The sequence below is a fragment of the Hirundo rustica genome, chromosome 4 (genome assembly GCF_015227805.2).
Source record: "Hirundo rustica isolate bHirRus1 chromosome 4, bHirRus1.pri.v3, whole genome shotgun sequence".
Lineage (NCBI taxonomy): Eukaryota > Metazoa > Chordata > Aves > Passeriformes > Hirundinidae > Hirundo > Hirundo rustica.
Window position 1 is genome coordinate 66,992,583 of NC_053453.1, and position 22,112 is coordinate 67,014,694.

At 40.8% G+C, this 22,112-nt stretch overlaps 1 protein-coding gene across 10 annotated transcripts in view; it reads left to right on the forward strand.

The window, feature by feature from the left end:
* Window positions 1-22,112, forward strand: part of ITPR2 (inositol 1,4,5-trisphosphate receptor type 2) — a 244,528-nt gene that overhangs the window by 154,524 nt on the left and 67,892 nt on the right. For all 10 annotated transcript variants that reach the window (XM_040061446.2, XM_058420145.1, XM_058420144.1 and 7 more), the window contains 6 exons: window positions 11,548-11,656; window positions 13,265-13,452; window positions 14,525-14,708; window positions 15,301-15,557; window positions 16,466-16,666; window positions 18,585-18,695. In XM_040061446.2, coding sequence (XP_039917380.1) covers window positions 11,548-11,656; window positions 13,265-13,452; window positions 14,525-14,708; window positions 15,301-15,557; window positions 16,466-16,666; window positions 18,585-18,695 — 1,050 coding nt within the window. The remainder of the gene's footprint in view (window positions 1-11,547; window positions 11,657-13,264; window positions 13,453-14,524; window positions 14,709-15,300; window positions 15,558-16,465; window positions 16,667-18,584; window positions 18,696-22,112) is intronic.

Consider the following 22,112-nt stretch of genomic DNA (forward strand, 5'->3'; position numbering starts at 1 on the left):
TACTTAACACCTCTAAAGAAGTCTATGACATTGTATTTCCATAGCTACATGCTGTGCATGTAGGAACATTCCAGTGATAATATATTTCTCCTTGGAAGCAACAGACACTTATGCATTATAATGGCAATGTCAGCGTCATAATAAATATATGCTAAAATCTGGTATGATGAAATAGTGAATGCACATGTGCTGCAGTCTTATCTGGGACATAAATAACTCCGCAATTTTAGCAAATATTAAATACAAAGGGGTAATTTAATATTATGGGTGAGCAGCTTGCATATTAAATTTTATATAAGCATGAATCTGTCTTTTAGTAGTGGAAATTTGAAAAGCTGAGACAGGCTCATGAAAATGTGACTTCATATCCCCCTTGTCTGTACCTTTTGAATGGCTGATTTAATTTCAAGCAAATTTTGGTCATTTTTCAATCAGTAATGGAGTGGCTTCAGTGGTTTTTTTGGTTGGTGGTGGTTTTTTTGGTCTTTTTTTTTTTTTTTTCTTTTTTCTTTTTTCTTTTTTCTTTTTTCTTTTTTTCTGTTCAACATAGAAGATAAGCTTTTCCCGATCGTGGGAAATTTAACATTAGAAATTGTTGTTGCTTCTGAAATAAGATGACAACTAAGAAACTATTGAGCTGTGGTGTGACAGCCAATACGTCTCTGAGAGTTATTAAAAACAAAATGTTACTCTCTTAATACAATGTTTCAGTTTCATGCAGCGATTTTGGCAAATAGAAATAGTTTATGAACCTTCTACTGCAGTGTTGCACAAAGTCAGGATTATTTCCATGGCAGTCTTCAAAGGATGTTATTGGGTTTATTTGTTTGAACTAATGAAATTTAAGACTCCAAGAGTGAAAAGCCAATATTGGCCTCCAATTTAAAAGGGAGAATTGAGAACTGCTTTGGAAACAGAGATGCTTTTCCAAGCGAAAGTTGCCTTCAAAAATCATTGGAAGAGAAGGTCTGTCTTAAAAAATTCAGATATGCCAGGAGAGAGCAGCTCCATCACCGAGTCCCTGCAGGTTTGTGAATCGGTGGGTAAAATCCAGGATAATCCCTGAGTGAGCCTGGAGAGGTGCTTAGCTTGCTCTCTGATGAATGACATTAATGGGAGATGAGGTAGCCTGGCTAGCCCAGGGTCTGAGCCAGGACCTGGTTCCTCAAACCAAAGGCCTTTTTTCCAGCCTCCTGAGCAACTCAACACCAGGGATATCGTGGAGCCCAGCTCTTCTCTGTGGCAGCACGGCCTTTGCCAGGGCAGGAACAAGAGCCCAGATAGTGAATGACGTTGTTTTAGTCACAAGATGATCTATTTCTCATACTTGATCAAAGGATCCTTTCCTTCTGGTGTGGCTTTACCTCCTAATCCTGTATTGCCATTATTTCTTAGCTACTTGGGAGTGGATCTGCTGCTTGAGGAAGAGGAGATGTGGCTCCTTGTGGTAACAGCCAAGAGTCAGCAACTATGTCCTTGCTGAGAGTCAGCAGCAAGGATCTGACAAAAATCAACAAATCTACCAGAGGAGGTTTCTTAGTATTTATTTGATATTTGCCACCTCTGGCAATCAAAGTCATTAGTCAGGCTCCTAGAAATGATGAAACTACTTTGGTTTGGTTTCTTAACAGTCAAAACCCCATCCCACATATTTTAGGGTTTGTTTTTGGTTTTTTTGTTTTGTTCCTTGGCCCTCTGGCTCTGGTCACACAGGTTCCACATTTCCAAGTATTATTCCCAGGAGTAGGAGCAGTAGAAATTAGCATGGTGATAGGGTGGTTGATTTTGTTCTGGCCTTTTTTCCTAATGTAAACTGGATTTCTCATACAAGCACAAAACTTTAGGTGCTGAACTTCAGGTGCCAGCTATCATCCTGATATCATCCTGAAAAGGATTATACAGTTGAGAGAGTTGACATGAATAGAAAATTCCCGATCAAGTCTACTGGAAATTTATTCAAACTGCTACTACTACTCTTTTTTGTTTTGTTTTGTTTTGTTTTTAACTGGGGAACATAAATTATAAATATTTTCAAATTATCCCTGTCAAAATGGATAGCTAATAAAGCTCTAGACTCGTAGTGTTGTCTAACTTTGCTCTACTTTTCTGTTCGTCTGAAATGCCACCTAATTTCATAGATGTAGTGAAACCAGTGCAGGAGCTGGCTTTGTTCCAGGCGGGAATTGTTCTCCTCTGCTTAGAAAAGGAGAGGGATGCTTTGTTTCCCCTGCCATGCTGTGCAGTGCAGAGCCAAGGGACAATCTGCCCTTCACTGCAGTCACCACTTAGGATATCTCCTGCTGTATCCTGACCACGCCCAGATTATTTTTTTGGAGCTGATTTGTGTTGGTTTTCCAGCAAGGTGGTGCTAAGAGAATGTTTACACAAACCACTGATAACACTTCAAATATTTCTGCTGACCTGAACTGCTGCAAGGTTGGTTCCCTTCCGCCGCTCCTGTTTTACTGTGCAGATGGAAGCTGCTGGAATATGTTTTGACCAGCTGTTTTCCTCTGCACTAGCCACAAGTATATTTGGAGACTGACATAAGCACGTATACACACCTGTTTTTTCCCCCTTAATGCTTGAAATCCAAGAAATCAGCAACAATTTGGTATCAGTTTCCATCTAAGAGTGCAAGAGGCGTTTCTCAGAAGCGTCAGGTGTGTTGATCATTTTGTCAGGCTGGCTCTCGGGGCACTCTGGATACAGGGTTGCTGATCATTGCCCAAAGCACATCTTTAAATCATGGAAAGACAGAATCTGGCAGTTCCATGTGTTGAATACAGGGGTGTTCAGGCAGAGGTGAGTGGCACTGGTGGAAAAAATGGTCAGTTTTGGCTTGGTCTTGGGATTGTTTTGGACAATTCATATGCCCCTTGATTATTTTGCAAGAGTACTGAGAGTTAGTTTCTTCTAATATCACTTAAAAAATATAGACTATAAAGCACTTCTAACAGAATAATTAATATTAACTCAACATTACTGCTGGTTGGAGAAAGTGACACAGGACACAGTTTAATGTCATGTACACAGTAAAACTAGAAACCATTAAGAACGAATGAGAAATACTAATTTTGTATGAATACTACACATATATATACTACATTATATATATACACTATATATATATAATAAAATACTACACTAGTATTTTATTAGTACCACAACTCATGTCAAATCCAAAGAAAAATTTCCAGACGCCTATAACCTGGATTGTAAAATAATTCTGATAACCTGGTTTAGGAAGTGTATATTTACTTCCAAGGTAGATAGTGACGTAAGTACAAATTCTGAATTTCTGAAGTGTCATCATCAGTCTTCAGGGTGATGTCATTGTGGCCTTGCAGTGCCTGAAGGGAGCCCACAGGAAAGATGGAGAGAGACTCTTGACAAGGGCCTGGAGTGACAGGACAAGGGGCAATGGCTTCAAACTAAGGGCAGGTGTAGATTGAATATGAGGAAGAAATTGTTCCCTGTGAGGGTGCTGAGGCCCTGGCACAGGTTGCCCAGAGCAGCTGTGGCTGCCCCATCCCTGGCAGTGTCCAAGGCCAGGCTGGATGGGCTCTAAGCAAGCTGGGACAGTGGAAGGTGTCCCTGCCTATGGCAGGGGGTAGAGCTGGCTATCATTCTATGATTTTGTGATCTTTACTAGTAGACAAGGAAGAAGTCAAGAAATCAGTGGAACTGTCGGCAGGTAAAAATGAACAGAAACCTGAAATACAGAAATGGCTCCTGAGCTAATTTGAAAGCCCTCAGCCAACAGGTGAAGAATCTGCTGTGTCTGATCCAAACCAGGGCAGGCACTGCTTCTGAGGAGCATCCCTTAGCTGGTAAATCAGGTATCTGTAATGCTGTGGCTTTGAAGTTCAACATAATAGCAACATAGCAAAAGAGGATAATGTCATGAAATTAGTGTTTGGCCACTTCTATTATTTTCCATTGCTACCTGTTACAAATTGCTTGTAAAATGTCAAAGCACAGTAGTGCTTATAAGTATGCATCTGGAAATTGTCTGTTTTGGTAAATATTCACATTAGGGCACTTATGGGTAATTTTTTTTTTTTTTTCCTTGCAGTGCATGAGGAGTTCCACACAGAAATCCTGTTTAAAAAATAATAGGATTTGTGTGCATAACTCCCTGTGCATCACTTTGAAAGTTTACCCCCTGCAGCATAAGAGTTAGATAATTTTAGTCTTTGAAAATTGTGCTTCTCAGATCTGGTCTTTTCCTACAGTCTGTTATTGATGGTGCACTCGTAAATGCTTCTGAATAATCGTGATCAAATCTTACATTGTTTTCCTTCTGTGGTGGAGAACTTGAGTTATTTTGTGTCTCAGTGCTTTGTCTTGTACTGGAGGACGTATGAAAGGAAAAATTACAGAGGTGCAAACATGACCTGGTTTGTAAGTGCACAGTTTATATGCACAAGTGACAGATACAAACAAAATATTTGCCGACAGCAAATACTTTCTCTCTCTATAAATGCATATATACATATCTGGAGATCTGATATTTGAACCAAAAAACCCCAACCATTCAGCAGCTGCTAAGACTTTATGGCCCAGTAGAAAAATTATATCATTACAAAATCAAACTGTGTTTTTCAAAGTGTTTTCTTCTCAGTCTAAGTCTAAACGTCCCAATGCTGACGTTTTCACTAACCCAAACAATTTTTCTCTCCTGCTGTATTCCTAGTGGAGACGCTTTTTAGCTTTCCTGAGTTTCTTCAGGGTGCAAAATTGGACAGTTATCAGGTCAAACCTGTGGGGTTTTTTTGCCAAGTATCCAGTATTCTTTTCCCTACCCATATTGCAAATGGACTGGCAATAGCAGTTGTTTCGCAATAGTTTGACACTTAAGCTTCCAGCTTTCTATGGAACATGGCACTGCAAAGGAAAGAAGAATTAAAAGACTGCTTAAAAAATTATCCCTTTTTAGAACAAATGTAGTTTGGTTTTAAAGAAGGTCATGCTTGGGGTTTTTTTATCTGAACCTGTTAATGCATCTCTGCATTAGTTACAGTCTCAAGTTTATCAGTTTGTATTTGTGATGCAGGCAATTTCTATTGAGACAAGTGGGATTCTTCCCAGTTTTGTGTAGGATTGAACAATGGCACATTTTAAATGTGGGGTGTCTCTGCCTAATGAGAGACAGCTGAGAGGTGTGGGTGGCCAGCTCTGCTCTCCTAAGAGAACTGTGTCATGAAGTCTGGTGCATATTTTGGGTTGTTTTTTTTTTTTTTTTTTTCTTTTTAGACTTGGATAAAAGGCATTTGCCTGGCAAAGTGTGTGTCTGCTCCTTCTCCTACTTAAGTTGCTGGCAAATCTCCTGTTGATTTTAGTGGAAGCAGAACTGGACACCAGCTGGACCTAACTTCATATTTGAAAGTGCTTTTTTCCCTGGGGTGAATAACGCCCCAGTGTGCAAATAACTGTGCTATTGGGTGTTATATTTTATTGGTGAAAATATATAATTCTCAACTATCAGTTGGCTATGAAAACATCTTGTTGCAAGAAGATCAAAACCAAGAAAAAGCTCACTCTGTGTAAAAACAAACAAACAACTCCCCAAAACAAACAACTTCCCCCAATTTGTGAGCCCCCTGGAAGTTGCTGGCATCATGAAAACAGAAATTTTCCACTTTGTGGACATAATAGGAGTCAAGACTTCAGGGCTCTCTTCCAAGCCCGTGCTTGTGCAACACCATGCGTGTGGTAGCTGTGGCCTCAGCTGATCCCTTTTGGAGATGGAGAGATTTCTGTGTCGTCTTGCATTTCAAGAGCAGGTTCAATCAAAATTTAAAGGGTTATAAAACCACACGTGGTGTCTTCACAGAAGCCACTTGGACAAAGCTTCTTCTCCCACCATGTTTTGTCTCCAAGAGAAATAAGGGAACAAAATGGGTGAAAAGCAGCAACAAAAGCAACAACCAAAAAATCATCCTGAAGCAGGCACTCAGACCAAATAGAACAGAAATTTCATTTATAAATAATTACAAGAGACATGTAGAAGTAGGTGTCTTTTAAACAGCCTTCATAGAAAGCCAGGCTTCTACCCTCATCTATATTTACTACAGGAAAAGGTGGCATGATGTCTTCATAGATTATGTGAGATGACATTTTTTTGTCACCCAGCTTGTTCTCCTAATGTAGACCACAAGATCTTCAAATAGTTTCTGTCTGAGAAGCCACCTAGTCGTGGTTAAGTAACTGCCAGCAGTGCAGACTATCACACCTCTTCTTAAGCTGTTCCAATAGCTAAATGCCACTACTGTTACATAAAATAAAAATAAAATTCATAACCCACAAACTGAATAACCCAGCTGCCTCGACCTCTTTTCTAGCTGAATTTCTCCATTTTTCAGCTTCTCACCAGTATGTCTTGCACCTTTTATCTTTAGACTGAAGTCATCCATTATATCAGATGTCTTATGCAGATAGTCAGAAAGAGTTCATGCGTAGACCGATAAACTCAGTGGATTAAAAGCCTTGAATTTCTGATGAAAAGTCTTGTTTCATTCTCTAATCACTCTTATGGAGCTTCTCCAAACCTGATCCAATTTGTCAGCATTCTTCTTGAGCTGTGGACACCAACTAGGGATGTGGTATTGCTACAGTAATGTGCCCCTGCGTGTGAACAAGTGAGAGAGTCTCACAAATCCCACATAACAGCTCTTGTTACCTTTTGCAGAACTGTGGGATTTAGGGAGTTGTCATTACACTGATTTTTCTCCTAGGCCTTTTATTCTTCCCCAAAATCATGACCTCCTAGAACAGAATCTTTTTTTTTTTTTTTTGGTGCGTGTGTTCTGTATTTTATTGTTATTAAGACGTACAGAGGTTTGGACATAATGACACTCATATTGTTTACTTCTAGTCAGTTTAATAATGATGCCTAAATGGTTAGCGGTGACTTGACCTTATCCTCTCTTTTTTGGTGTGTCCTTTCCAAACACAATTAATAATTATTTTCTGTATTATTTCATTTCATTAAGAAAAGCCTCAAACGAGGCAGAAAATACTTACTTCATGAGTTTGTCCTTTAGAAGCCCATGGATTTGTTTATGATTTCTTGCTTTAAATTGCACATTGAATTCTGTCAGTCACTGAGTCGTTAAGCCATTTGAAAACTATCCTTCTGGGCTTACTTAAAAGGATCAGATCAAAAATTTGCCTCACAGGATTGTGTCACACTGCACAGTTTATCAGACTTTACCAGAATGATATCTTCATTATTAGCAAAAGCAGAAAATAATCTTCAGAAGTTTCAGAAGGTCTGTTTTGGCAAACCTGTGCTGAGGTAATTATTTTACAACATGACACCAATATTAAAACTGCCATCAGTATATAGTAGCTTCCTTTAATTTTTTGTTAATAGAATGCAAAATCAGCCATTTCTTTGCCTCTCCCAGAACTGATATCAAACTCATGGCACAGGGCTGGATACCATTAAAAAGTGTAAGAAGTACTCCCTGGTACTTTTGGAAAAGTATCACTGCATGTCTCTCAGCTCTCTGGGATTTTGTGTCTCTTCCAAGCTTTCTGAAAACCTGTATTAGTAGACTAGAGATCCCCAACAGCTCCTCTTTTATACTTGGCTTGTAAAATATGAAGATAATATTTTAATAATATTTAATATTTGATATTTTAATAAGCCTAGTTTTCATGCCTCTTCCTGGATTAATGCTGAAATACGCTCACAAAATCATCCACTGTATCACAGAAATACTGGTTGGATGTAACTGCCTTTTCTGTGTAACCACTGATAATCTGAGTATTTCGACTTCATTAATTTAATACAGGGTGAGAACCAGGAGAGATCACCAGACCCTCTAGTTCAGCCTCCAGAACATCATATGTATAATTCCAATTCCTTAAGAAGTGTGCAGGGTTATATAAGGCAGGACAGATAAGTTTCGGTGGTGCAATAGGAAGAGCTGGTGCTGATGCATGTACCCATGATAAGCCTTAGGTACCTCTCTCAGCCATTGCTTCCTGGCACATCCTCATGTGGAACCAGCCTTTTCCCGGCTCAGAGAGGGCAAGTGACTAAACCATTGTATTAAGGCATTTAAATCAAGTTTAAAGACCAACAAGTATAATGAAATACGGACCGAGAAAATGGAATTTGTTTGTGTCTACATGTTCCTACTGGAATAATTATTCCCTATTGGAAACTTTTGCCTGTCAATCCCTAGCTATTTAAAACTGCAACAACAATATCCAGTTGTTGCTTTCTTGTGTCCTCAGTCTTTATCCTAGCTTTTGTTAGGGACAATGCAGTGGTATTCATCAGCAACAATAAGACTGTTATGTTTCCTTGTGTTTTTTCCAAAGCTATACAATGTTCTAGCCATTATGGGAGGGTTGCAGTCAGCTGAGTGATGTTTACATGTCACTTCCATACCCTAATAGGAGGTATAAAAGAAAGTGTATTGTGGCCAGCAGGGGAGAGATTCAGCTTGGAAGGCCGGGACTTCTGCCTCGTATAGAAATGCAGTCAGGGTAGATAGCGCTGCACCGCCTAGTGTGCTTTTATTTTTGGCCTCTGCCTTAGTGCCATGAGTGTCGGTAGTAGCTGCAGCACACTGCTTATTCATGCTGCTGCTATGATCGTTTGCTTTTGGGCAGTATTAACTTTGTGGCTGTGCTAAGTTAGGAATCCATGTCCAAGGACATCAATGGCGTGGCTGTCTGGCTGGTCCTGGCAGCAGCCTGTCTCGTCCGTGTGATGGGGCTGTTCTTGACTGCGTTTGCTGGCGTTCCCATAAAAGCATTCCCACACACCTACGCCAGCGGGATCAGCACTTTTTCTGGAAGCAGGGTCTTTCCAGCTTTTTCTAGGATGGTGCCTCACAGTCACATGCTGGAGCCAACAGGCGTTTCTGATACATTCTCTGTGCCTTTCTCAGCCCCGGTTCCTGTGGCTGGGCTCTTCTGCTCTTTGTAGTGGCAACTCGTTTCACAAGACTCATGGAAGTCATATGGCTGCCTGAGGTCATCACAGAGGAGATGAAGATCTCGAGTTTGCAAATATGTGGGTTGAGCCTGGGGGTGTATTTCTGACACAGCTGTCAGGCAAAGCAGAGGTTCCACCGCATTTCTGCTTTTCAAACACAGCATCCTTGACTCTTGACACTTTGGCTTCTGGGAACTATTCTCTGGATTCATGGGAGGTTGAGAGAGAGCAGGAATCCTAATAATTAAGAGTTCTTGGAAGAGGAAATTAAATCTGTTCCTTAGTTTTGTTATGGGTAGAGCAGGATTTCCCTTTCTGTAGCCAGCTGGAGAAACATCTTCATATCGCCTGGTGTCTTGGAAGGTAACAAGGCAGGAGGAAGATCTGAGATGTGCTGGTAGTTACTTGCTTCCAGGTAATCAGACGCCAGTGCTTAATCACTCAGTTTATTAGTCAAAAGCTGGTTTATGGTTTTAAATATTCTTCTTGATAAAATAAGGGCTGTTTTGGTTGATCAATAAAGCTTGTGACCACAGGTAGTAGTCTTAATTATATATAGATGGCTTTCGGTGTTTCTTGCCGTGACTGCACCCTGACTGTTTATATAATTTGCCATTAGTCATCAGCAGACTGCATAGGTTGCTGGTTGAGGAGGTTGACTCAAACTGAGTAGTTAGTCAAGTGTTATGGCAAATGCCAGCCTTTCTGATGAAAAGATCGTGTCTCAAGGCAGTGCCCAGTCTGGATTGGGTTCTAATTGGGAGTTACGAAGGGTTTATGCTCTGTGATCCCCTCTGTGTGGCAGTTTTATGATTCTGTGATATATATGCCTGAGAAAACTTGAAGAGGGGCTTTAGCCTTTTTCTCGGTCCATGTTTATCTGTTCTGGTGGGAACTCTTTTCCCATCAATATGTTTTTCTTCTTCAGGAGATGAGGAAAATGAAGTTCACTTTGCTGGGAGACACTGGATTTTGGTCCCAGCTAGAGACAGGATGTTGAGCAGGGGGAGCTGATGCTCTTACCCATCCTAAAATTGCTTGTGAGCTTGGTTACTGTACCTTGTCCATTACTGTATCACTCTAGGTTAAACCCCATCACAACCAAGCTGGGAGGGAATCTGTCTCTCTGTGAGTTCCTCAGAGAGTTCTGGTTCTTTGCCTTCCTCTGTAGTGCAAGGCATATCATCTGGAAAATCCACCCAGTAAATTCCCTGCAGCTGACGCTTCTTATTTTTCTTGCAGCTATTATATTAATAGCTTTTGATATTTTTCTGTAGGCCTTGTACTTTGCTTGACTGGTTCAGGGAATTCTGTACAGACTATTATCAAATGAAAACATCAGAATGTGAGAACTTGGAAAGAATGTCAGGTTGGTGTTGTCAGGCAGGACGCAAAATCCTGCATTTTGGCACTTTTTTCAGGTGGACAAGGCTGTTGTCTTCAAGGCCCATGATGCAGTAAAGCCCCTCTGTGGTGTGTGGTTGCCACTGGAAATATTGCCAAGTTAACAGAGAAGTGGGAGTGTGAGAGTGCCTTGGACTTGCTTCCCCACTGCCTGCTGTCTGTGGTGGCCACAGAGATGATATTTGAAAACTTGACTGCTGCACTAATGTGCAGGCACTGGCAAGCTGCTGAATGCTGAGACTGCTTCTAGTGCACGTTTTTAGATTTTTTATTTTTTTTTCATTAAAACCAGCAGTTTAGGAATAGTAGGGGAAAAATGTTCAATTTTACTGCCGAACTCTTGAAGTGACCAATTTCCCTAATCTGTGTTGAGCATCGGAGACCTTACTTATTCCTCTTTATGAAATCTGAGGTTACACATACGCCTTCAGTTGTTGTGTCACCTTCTGCCTCTGTAAAGCTGTGTTGACTGCAGGTGTTCTGTGGAGACTGAAGGCAGAATAAAAATGCCAAATAATTGGTACCCCTGATTCTCAATCCAGTGTGTCTTGTGTTGCAGAACATAAGTAAAATGAAAGGGAAGATCTTCAGAGAGCTGCATGCAAATTTTGACTGGTTGTGGTTTTGGAAGTCAAGGAACAAGGCGATACAGAGAATGCTTTATAAGCTGTTCTATCAAATGTCATATCTGTGTTTTAATATTTTATGTGATGTGGCTTCTTTCAGATGATCAGCTGGATTATCTGAGATCAGAGAAAAGGGAGTGGTACTACTCAGCTGCAGAAAATAGGAAGAAAGTGCTGCCATGGCAGGGTAGGGCACAGACACACTGACTGCAGAGCACTGGCTATTTGTGGAGCTTGTTTCAATATACACATCTCACAGATAGGCAGTTAGAATTACTGTTGTGGAGGTGTTTTATTTATAATCAATAAGTTTAAAACAAACTTCAAAAAAAGTTTGTACAACCGTATGTTAGAATTTTTCCCTTGGGATTTGTTAGATAAGACCATTAGATATTTGTTTCAAATATCTAATATATACAACTTTCCTATTTGTGTGCTTGCTAATTATAATGGAAAGACCTACTAAATTAGGTATCTGTGTTAAACAGCTTGCTTTTCAAACAAAGGAAATTGGCCACAACTCTCATTTCTTTTATTTTTGTCTTTCTCTTAAAGGGCAACACTTTAAGGAAAATCCTCCTGCATCGGTACTTTAAAGGGGAATATGGAAGTGGTATGAATGGGCCCCTGTCTGCCAGCTACAGCAAAACTGCACAAGTGGGAGGTAAATCAACGCACATCATTTCAGGAGTGCAAATTTAGCAGCACCGTTTTTTCTAATAGGCACATTGGACATGCTCCAGGCATTCAGTTGGTAAATAAATCAAACATGTTCTGTAACCACTTAGAAGAGAGGTAGTATCAGGCTCTTCTATTTTTAAGTTGCACAGGCTTGTCTCAGATTGTGCATTTGGAGGTACCAAAGTAGGTTCCAGTAAATCCCCATCCAGAAATCCAGCGAAGCAGAAAACTTTTGAGGAGAGATGATGTCGTTTCTGGAAACTAAAGAATTTTTTGACATTCCAGATCCTTTACTAATATATGAAAAAGGTAAGGTCTAAGGAAAAGCTTCCACCAAAAATACTGGTTAGACAACGGAACAGATTTTCCTGAGAGGTTGTGGAATGTGTCTGTTCTTGTTACAACTTTGCTGGACAAGACTCTGATGAACCTGTCCTATCATCCTGTGGGCAAGAAGTTTCAGTAGATCTCTGTAGGTCCATTATAACCTATTTTTTTTGTATCATTCTGCTGTAGAAGCCCCAGGAAGTTACTGCAGGGTGGTTTCTAGGAAAACCCATAATAATGGATGTCATAGGAGATGAGGCTGGAGCCAGGTATAGAGCCAGGTCAGAAGTGTATTTTGTATTTTCAGTGCACACTGAAGGCATGCCCCAATTTGTTAACTTCTGCAGATGTTACCAGCTGTTCCTCCTTAACTATGTCAATGTAGGCACTGAAAATCTTTGCAGTCTTTAACATCCTGTATGCCAAATTTTGCTCTCTAACAAGCAAGAGGCTGAAGTTTTATATTTTTTTTAGTTCTCTCTAAAAAGTGTGGGTGTATATGGCTTCATCACAAAGTCTGGAGCATTTTAATCAGTTTAATCAGAGTAGTACTGGCTGATTAAAGCAGTACTGTATTTTTACTAATGAAGTAGGTGATGTTGCATCTTTAGAGAAGTAAGTATAGCAGGAAGGATGATCATCTGTGATAATAAAAGGTGTTTGATTTAATGAGCTAATACAATTTAGCAAAATTTCTTCAACCCACACGTTTCATTTGGATTAACTCAAGTCTGTGTTCTTATAGAAAATATGATGATGATGGTGATAGTGATGATGATCTAGGAGTTGAACAAAAGCATGTGACTGGAAGGTCAGACGCATAACCAGGGTGGATTTACCAGGACACAATTTTAGCTTAGATTAGGCCTGAGGTTGAAGAACAGAATTAAAAAGGGACTCAGAGCACTGCTCTATTCACAGTTTAGTGTATGCAGCAGTGGAATTAAAACAGGGTTCAGTGAACAAATCAGTGTCCTTTCCCACTTATTTATTGTCTGAATATCATGACAGAACAATGGCTTGGGGATTTGTTTTATTTCTTACTCTTAGAGCCCAACATTGCAGTTTCATACAAAAATCTTGCTTTTATCAAAGAGAACTTTGCCTGACAGAATTTCAAAATTAAATTTATCACGTTGCTATTTTGTGCTTTATCACTACTAATAGCTATGTTTCCATATGTGTGTGTGAAGCAAACACTAAGGGTATTTGTGTGTGTGTGAAGCAAACACGAAGGGTATTTGTGTATTTGTCTAATTTGCAGGTGGATTTTCGGCACAAGATGCAGATAAGTCTGGGGTGACCATGTTTGATATCCAGTGCCTCCTGGACAAAGAAGGTGCCTCAGAACTGGTCATAGATGTGATAGTGAACACCAGAAATGACAGGATTTTCTCAGAAGGCATTCTGCTCGGTATTGCACTGCTTGAAGGTGGAAATACGCAAACACAGGTACTTATTTAATCTGCTTATTCACATATTGATTCTCAGATGCATGTGGTCTGGAGACAAACAAAGAGAACCTTTCTGCTGTGAGTTCTGTGGAAAGTTTGTCACTAGAGTATGTACCACAGTAATACAAATGTAAATATGCCCTATTACTATGCAGTCGCTCTTCAGCAGAAGAAAATGTTTTTCTGCTGTCTGTCTCTGTGTAGCAACCATGCTGCTTTTAATCTGGTCATTGCCATGTAGGCATTATCCCCAGTTATTTTATGTCACTCTTTGTAAAATTAAAAATTACAATACTTCTAAGTTTATAATAACAGATTATTTTCTGGGAACCTTCCGAGACATTTATCAAAATCTCCAAAGAGAAAAAAACCCAGTCATTTGAGAAGACAAGTATCCCAGCTGATAGAAAATATCTGCTTTAAACTATGATTTCTAGGTTTTTTTGTGAATTATATCCCTCTCACCCAGATTCAGCCAAATCAGATGATTGAGGGGAGAGAGAGAATTGATATGATGAGAGAAGGCTGGGAGAATTGGGATTGTTTATAAACTGTTGCAGATGGTCTTCAGCCTGCTTGACAGTTATTCTAAGGGACTGGAATTAATCACCTAAAATAATATTTAATAATAAATTCTGTCTGTAGCACAAAAAAATGAACATAATCCAAGCTATAATATTACATATTAGATGTTCCATGCTTTCTCTTGTTGTTACATAATAAGTTACTTTTCACTGTTATTTGTAGATGGAATATCATGACTAGTATGCCTGGAGAAATGGAGAGTGTCACAAAGTAATTTAACTTCAAGTACAATATTGTGACATTTAAAAGACTGCAAATAGCACTGTTCACCATTTTACTCAAATTTTAAAACATTATCATCAGTCTTTGTTACCAGCCTTGTATATCACTTCGTGAAAGAACTGGTCAGGCAGTGGCCAACATTTGTTCTGTGTAAGTGATTATTCATAATTTGTTTCACAAAGAAAAAAATAGTGTATTTTTGTATTTCTTCTTCCTTAGAAGATTGATATCTAAAGTTTTTTTGTTTTTTTTTTTTTTGGCAGTATTCGACTTACCAGCAACTAAAGGAGCAGAAAAAGTCAGAAAGGTTCTTTAAAGTGCTGTATGATCGCATGAAAGCTGCTCAGCAGGAGATCCGATCCACAGTGACAGTGAACACTATTGATTTGGGGAGCAAAAAGAAAGAGGATGACAGCGACCTCACCGTATCTGTTCCCAAAAAGAGAGGTAAGGAGGCACCCCTGGGAAAGAGGGGAGCAGGGCATTGTGTCGACACTGCATGTGCTGCCCTGCTGATGCTCTGCTGAGTTATTGATAAGTTTTAATATTAATCATTGCCAGTTTGCATCTTTTGCCTGTTTTGCTCTGAATTACAGTCCATCTCGGGTTGGCTGTGAGGAATTAGCTTTAATGAAATCAGTGAAGCTCTGCCAGTTTGCATCAATAAAAGATATTGAGCCGTATTTTTAGAGGAGCAGAAGCAGAGGCTGCTGCTATTGGGGATATTTCACAAGAGCAAGCGCAGGGACTGATTTCCCACCCTGTGGTCTTCCCATTGTTCTCATCATTTATTGTATATGGGAGAGAAATAGTAGGGTTTTTTGTGTTAATGTTCTGTTTCACTCTGGTTTGTGGTTTATTTGGAACGTGCTATCCCTGCATGAATGTTGCTTTGATATTCTTTGTGAGTTGCCTAGAGGTCTTTGAAAAGTTAGGCACCAACAAAGAAAAAGTTGCATTCATTGTTATTGTTTTCTTATTGTTTAATCAAATGGGGAGAAAGACTTTCAAAAATGAAAGAAAATTATCTTCTTTTCAGTTAAAGATTCAACCCTGCATCTGAAAGAGGGAATGAAAGGACAGTTAACAGAAGCATCTTCTGCAACCTCCAAGGCTTACTCTGTGTACAGAAGAGAAATGGACCCAGAAATAGATCTGATGGGCTCGGGAGCAGATGCTGCAAATGCAGAAGAGAAGTCTGCAGAGGAAGCAATCATGAGCCCTGCCATCGCAATCATGCAGCCAATACTGAGATTTCTTCAGCTGCTGTGTGAGAACCACAACCGAGAGCTCCAGGTAAAGTGTTTTGAGCTCAGCTTTTATGGGGGTTTTATTAGAAGGGCTGCCCCTTGCTAAGGGGAGAAAAACATGCCTGTGCCTGGCCCCTGTTACAGAATAGGGCTGTCTGAAATGCTGGGTTTTTTGGGATCCAAATGTTGGGTCCAAGGGATAAAATAACCCTTCTCAAGAACCATTTGGGTTCTGTGTTGGAGGAATGCATGTTTATATCCTCAGAATTGCTTGAGGATCCCAGCACAGCCACATCACATTGAGAAGGGTCTAAATGTCCCTGTTAGTAAGGTTCCTGTGCACAATTGGTGGATCGCTTACTGCAGTCTTGAAGAGCACAGGAAGTTTCTGGGTACTGCCCTTTTCCCAAAGTATTACAATTGAAGGCTTTAAGATGCTTTGTGTGTCCCTGCTATCAGTTCTTTTGGTAGAAATGACTGTCCCCATAGCAACCTCTGCAAAATGTATTTTCTGCAAATATACCTCAGTGCCGTGGCCAGGAGCCTCCCTTCCAGCTGTGGTTGGGGTGGTTTGAGCTGAGCCCCATAATGTGCCACCAGACCTGCTCAGCTGTGGGGCAACAGCTTCCAAGAGAAGGGCTGTAACGGGTGGGTGGCAGCAGATCTGCAGGACATATAAAAGACATTTGAGGCCAGCGCAGATATTTGCCAAGTTCACTTTCCTAAGCCCTCCTTGCTCTATGATTTTATCAGATAATAGTTCTCAATTGCTGCATTAAGGCCTAATATATTTTCTGTACTAGTGCAGTGTACATTGGTACCTGAGACACCGTGATCATATGGTTATAAATTGTATCCTTCAATGTTTTCATGAAAAAAGACTTCTTTGCCTTGACTCTCCCTTTTTTTTTTCTTTTTGTGTGTGTGTGTGTCTTCCTTTCCTTCACCCACCAGAATTTTTTAAGACATCAAAACAATAAAACAAATTACAACCTCGTTTGTGAGACCCTTCAGTTTTTGGACTGCATCTGTGGGAGCACCACAGGTGGGCTGGGCTTACTGGGGCTTTACATCAATGAGAGGAACGTGGCTCTTGTCAACCAGACGCTGGAAAGCTTGACGGAATATTGCCAGGGCCCGTGCCATGAAAACCAGGTAGGGCTCAAGAACTTCTGGATGCAGGAGGCTATACCTCAATGTTGGTGTCTGGGTGCTTATCACAAACCTTTCAGTATTCCTGATAACATAAATTCACTTGGAGCTGCTCTGACTAGACTTAACACGCTTCAAGCTTTCATGAGGCCTGAGCAACCCTTTTAAGTCAGAACCCAAACTAGACTCTTCCTGCAGGAAGAGGTTTTGCCATCCTTTTGGAAAGAGTTTCATATTTTACATTGCTGTGTGCATGACTTAAACCTCACTTTGTGAGACTGGATCTGGAGTCACAGTTTTGGGAGTGCCTTGCAAACACGGGCTTGTGTTCTTCATTTTCACACATTTTGCCCTTGCTGGTGTTTATACACCTTGCTAACGTTTACTTCCCTTATTTCACATAACTGCCACAAAGTTTAACTTGCCCCCCTGCCATGCCACCTAGCAGCATCTTTAATTATGGTATCAGTAGTGAGATGGATGAGACTAAAGACCACGCTTCTGGTCTCCTGTGCCTTGCTCATTGCAGCCTTTTCACGTCACACAGCTATGACTTTTGGTAAAAATCTCTTTAGTGCTGTGCTGAAAAACTGTAGAAAGGTAGAGGTTGTGGTTACACGCTGCCATATTTGATCTGAAGAGAACTGCAGTAAAGTTGTCACAGTGGATGCAACTGCAGAAATTTTGCTATGGATTAGCAGTGGGGAAATGGTGGTAAGCAAAATTACAGAAGCAATCTGTTCTCTATGCTAGAAATAGCTAAAGAAATACATGCAATATTAATGCTTCTTCATTAATGTGCACCAATGAAATGTAAAGTGCTATTACTGCCATTGCTGGTAATCAGCTGCCTTTACTTAATATTTTAAAAACAAAAATCCTTTAGTGGACTAAATTTTGAACAGTCATATATAATCCATTATGAATGGAAAAAACAACTGTAAAAAAGTGTAACTGCAGGACTGGAGGTGAAACAAAAAGGTTACAAGTTAACATGTTCTCCATGTGAGAAGCAGTGGAGGAACATTGGTATAGGAGGGAATGATGAATTACACTTTATTACTTAGATCTGTCTGCTGGGAAGTCACTCAGAATTTGAGTTACACTTGTTTACACCAACTGCAAGTCTAATTCAATATATTTCAGAGGCAAATGCTCCATGCTCTCATTTTCATTTTCCCTCCTCTCTGTCTTTCTGGAAGACTTTTCCTTTGCTATTGTCCCATAAACATGCCAGAGGTAAAAGTGCCATAGGCTGTTGTATAACTGACTGTTATACAAGGCCTAGAAGGTCCAGAACTCCAGCTGTAAAGGCATTTGGGAAGTACCACCAGTCACAAATACAGTTTTGAATTCCATATCCAGAAATACCCTTCTTTGCAGGACATGTCCAGATGCATGGAGAGAACTTTGATTTTTATGAACATTTTATGCTGTAACAGCAATATTAATGCTGGCTGCTGAGGGCAAATGAGGAATCTGAGCGTGCAAATTCGGTTGTGCCTGCAGTCGAGCTTGTCTTTTATGTCTGAGGCTGGCATGTGCTCAGCTGAATCTGGCAGTGCTCCTGAGGGCTGCTGTCTGCAAGTTGTACCGCCTGGTGCCAAGCCCTGCAGGATTCTCTGGGAGTAGATTTTAGCTTGCACCACCTTTTTTCCAGTTGGGTATTTCACTACTGGCAGTGTTTGGGTTAGTTCTGTACACACAAGTCTCCCCCCGCACTTCTTGTGGCGTGTTTTCTGGCTGTTCTCCTTTGGCTGAAAGGTTATCACTGTTGCAAGGTGTTTTAAGTTGTGGGTCCTTCTTTTGAAATTTTCCTGATGTGCATATTCTCTTCTTCTCTCTGGGTGTATCGTATCCCTCTTTTTCCCACTCCTCCCCTCCCTTCCTTCTGCCCCTGCCCCGTTCTCTTATTTTGCAGACGTGCATAGCCACCCATGAGTCTAATGGGATTGATATTATAATTGCTCTCATCTTGAATGACATAAACCCTCTTGGCAAATACTGCATGGACCTGGTGCTTCAGCTCAAGGTACAGTATATGCAAATTTGTGTATTTGAATTTGGGTAGCAACACAAGACATACTTATGTGAGAGCTCTAGGCAGCCTGACATTTACTTAATCTTACCATAGCATGATATACACAGAAGCCTTTAAAAAAAAAAAGCTTGCAAAAGAGTTCATCTCAGCTTATCAGGCCCTCTGCCTCAGGCCTTTTGACCCACTGCTGTGTTTGGGACTATGTCTTCAGCTTTTTTTTAAAAAATCCCATCGATCAGGCATGATACAGCTAGCATGAAAATTCCGTATTGTGGAGGTAAAATCTCTTAGGAGTGATAGGTAGCCACACTGTACAGGCATGCAACGTCAGGCATTATCCCTAAATACTGAATTCTTAAAATTTATTTGAGAAGGAAATGCTTTGAAAAAAAAATAATACATCAGATGACCTGCAATGTCAAATAAACGTGAAAACAAGGTTCAATTAATTTGTACTTTATTTCCCTTCTCAGTGTCCTCTGAGGGCAAACACAAAGTGTAGAGTGTGAGGGCAAAGCCTAGAGCGGCTTGTAATGCAATTTTGTTTTATATTCTGGAGAGAGTTGGGCAGGCTCCTAGATAAGTTTCTCCTGTCTGTGTGCCAGTGCATGCAGAGGGGAGCTCTGCAGTTGTACTGTCTGCCAAGCAGGGTAGAATCTGTCCAGGAGGAGCCCTGGGTTATTGCCTTTTCTTGCCTCCCAAATTAAGTATTTCCATTGCAGATGGTCTGTTTCCTCCCCAAACCAGCAAATAGTTTGTGGTAGCTGCGTTGCATCATATTGGCAATGTTATACATGTCTAATAAAATAATTAATATAGCTATATATCATGTACAATGAAACATTGAATCAACAGTGCCTTACATATGATTTTAATAACTGTTATTACATTTTTGAATGGCAATGTAATTCAGGCCCCCCTCTAGCAAAACACTTAGGCAGACATTTAACTTTGAACATGCAGACAGCTCTTTTGAAGTCCAAATTTCAGTCTCTGAAAAGATGTAGCTGCGTTCACTCCAGTGCCATTTTGATTTATCACTGTCATGAGGCTAGCAAATGCTTGTAGAACAGTTTTTATGTGTAGTAACCAAAACCAGAGTTTAGACACACCTCTGCAAGGAGCAGTGTGACCCCGGTCACAGGAGGCTGGCTGTGCTCAGGCTCACTCAATTGGCATAAATTGTGGTGAATGGTCGCAGTGGTTCAGACTGTGGAAATGATTCAGATTTTGCAGAACCACAGAGTCATTTGCTTCAGCAGGGATGTCTCGAGGTCATCTTGTCCAAGCCCCCTGCTCAAGCAGGGTCAGCTAGAGCAGGTTCCTCAAGACCATGCCTGGCTGAGTATCTTCACACCTGGAGATTCCACAACCATTTTGGGCAGCCTATCCCACCGTTTGATCCCTCTCACGGTTTAAAAGTGTTTTCCTGTGTATAGATAGAATTTCATGGGTGTTTTATTTTGTCTCTAGCCCTCTCACTGGATACTGCTGAGAGGGGTCTGGCACCCTCTTCTGCATTTCTTCCCACCAGGTATTTATACACATTGGTAGATCCATCTAAGCCATGTGTACTCCAGTCCGAACAGTCACAACTTTCAGTGGCTCCTTAAATGAAAAATGCTCCATTCCCTTCATCACTTTTATGGCTTTTTGCTAGGCCCATTCCATTATGTTCATATCCCTTTTGTACTAGAACTGGACATGTTGCTGGGCAAGATGTGATCTCAAGAATTGGATCCAAATTAAGAAGCTGCTGGTTTTGATTTTGAGTGGCAACACATTGAAATAATAAAGCAATGAGTTTACCAAGTAATGTTTAACATTGACACTCTGTCAGTGTTCATAGGCAACTTTGAAGTTGCAAATACATAAATTTTGCAGTGAAAATACAGAATTCAAAGTATACAGGCCCATACATTTGCACTTACAAACAAGCTCAGACGCTGTTTTCAGGGAACATTGTAAGTTGAACTTACACCCTTGAACCAAAGAAAAGGCAATGCATTGCAGAGTTGTATTTTCCCATGCCATCTTAGTTTAGCTTGGTTTGCACATAGTTTTTGATGTGGTATTTAATTGCATCTTCATGGATTATATTTTCCAGTGGACTCCCTAATCATTTAGTGAGCAGAGCAGACAGTGTTCACTGAGTGCACAGATGGCCAGTGTTCTATTCTGCCTCTTTTTATTTCGAGTGTGACCCCCTGGCCTTCCTTACTGACCAGTGTGTAAGCCCTGACACACAGTAAAAGCTCAATATCTGCCTCATCTGTGACAAGCTGAAGAGACACTGTCAGTCAAAGAGTACAGAGTCTAAGACAAGTGTCTTCTTTTTTTGCCTCATAGCTGTATCTAGTTGCTTCACTCATTAATTTGTTTTTCCAAAATTTTTATTAGGAGATGAGATGGAAGCCCAGGTAAAGGTGAAACAAAGCATAGAAGTGCTTTGGGCTGTGCTGGTTTTTAAGATTTGGAAACTGATTTTTCACCTTACTAATGTGTTATGAACTTTGTGCTGTATTTTCCAAGCAATGGGTGTCTTTTCCATACTGATGTTTGGGATTAGAAATCAGATCCTAGGCTCTCCAAATGTGCAGAAAGTGAGGAATAAGGAGCCAAATAACCATCTCAAATGCCTGCTGTAATTCTAGGCCATGGCAAGGCACTTTTGCTGAGTCAGTTGCAAGAAGCTGGCTGTTGACACCAAGTCCTACCTACCCTCTACCTTCCCTAGCTTCCTGCAAGCTGCAGCAGGCTTCTGTCCATCCCTGGGGTTGTCTGGAGTGAGAAGGAGCTTCAAAGTCCTCCACAGCCATGAGTGAGTGGACTGATGCCTTCCTCCTGTTTCTTCCCTTCCCTTACCAAGCTGCCTGGGAACCTGTCATGGCCCCTTCCCTCCTCCTTGGTTTGAGATCCTCCCACTACTGACTTGGTCACCACTGTGAGGGAAGTCTGCAGCAGAAAAGGAAGCATCCTGCTTTTCAGAGCAGCATCCTGATAGGAATCCTCATCAAAATGCTGTCCTCTTCCCTCCCCCTGTTCTTGTTCACTGTGCACATTAAACTTCTGCGGTGTTGGTCATGAGGCGAAGAGTCTGGCTAGACCTTTCCCATGGATGGTCCTGATTTGATTTGGAAACAAAAGGAAAGGGATGTGGCAAAACTCATATGGAGTGCTGTTCTCCTTGAGCCAGTCCCAGTTAGGTCTTATCTTCTCATCTCTTGTTCTTTATCCTTATCTCATTCCTGTGTTGGCAAGCCCAGGCTCCTCTGTCCTGGCTTCTGTCTCAGCTCCCAGGCTCTTCTCCCAGAAGTTTCTAATTCTCCAGTTACATACAAGTCTTCATCCTAATCTGCTCTCCTTCTGTTTACCTTCAATCTCATCCTTCAGTACTCCAATCCAGAG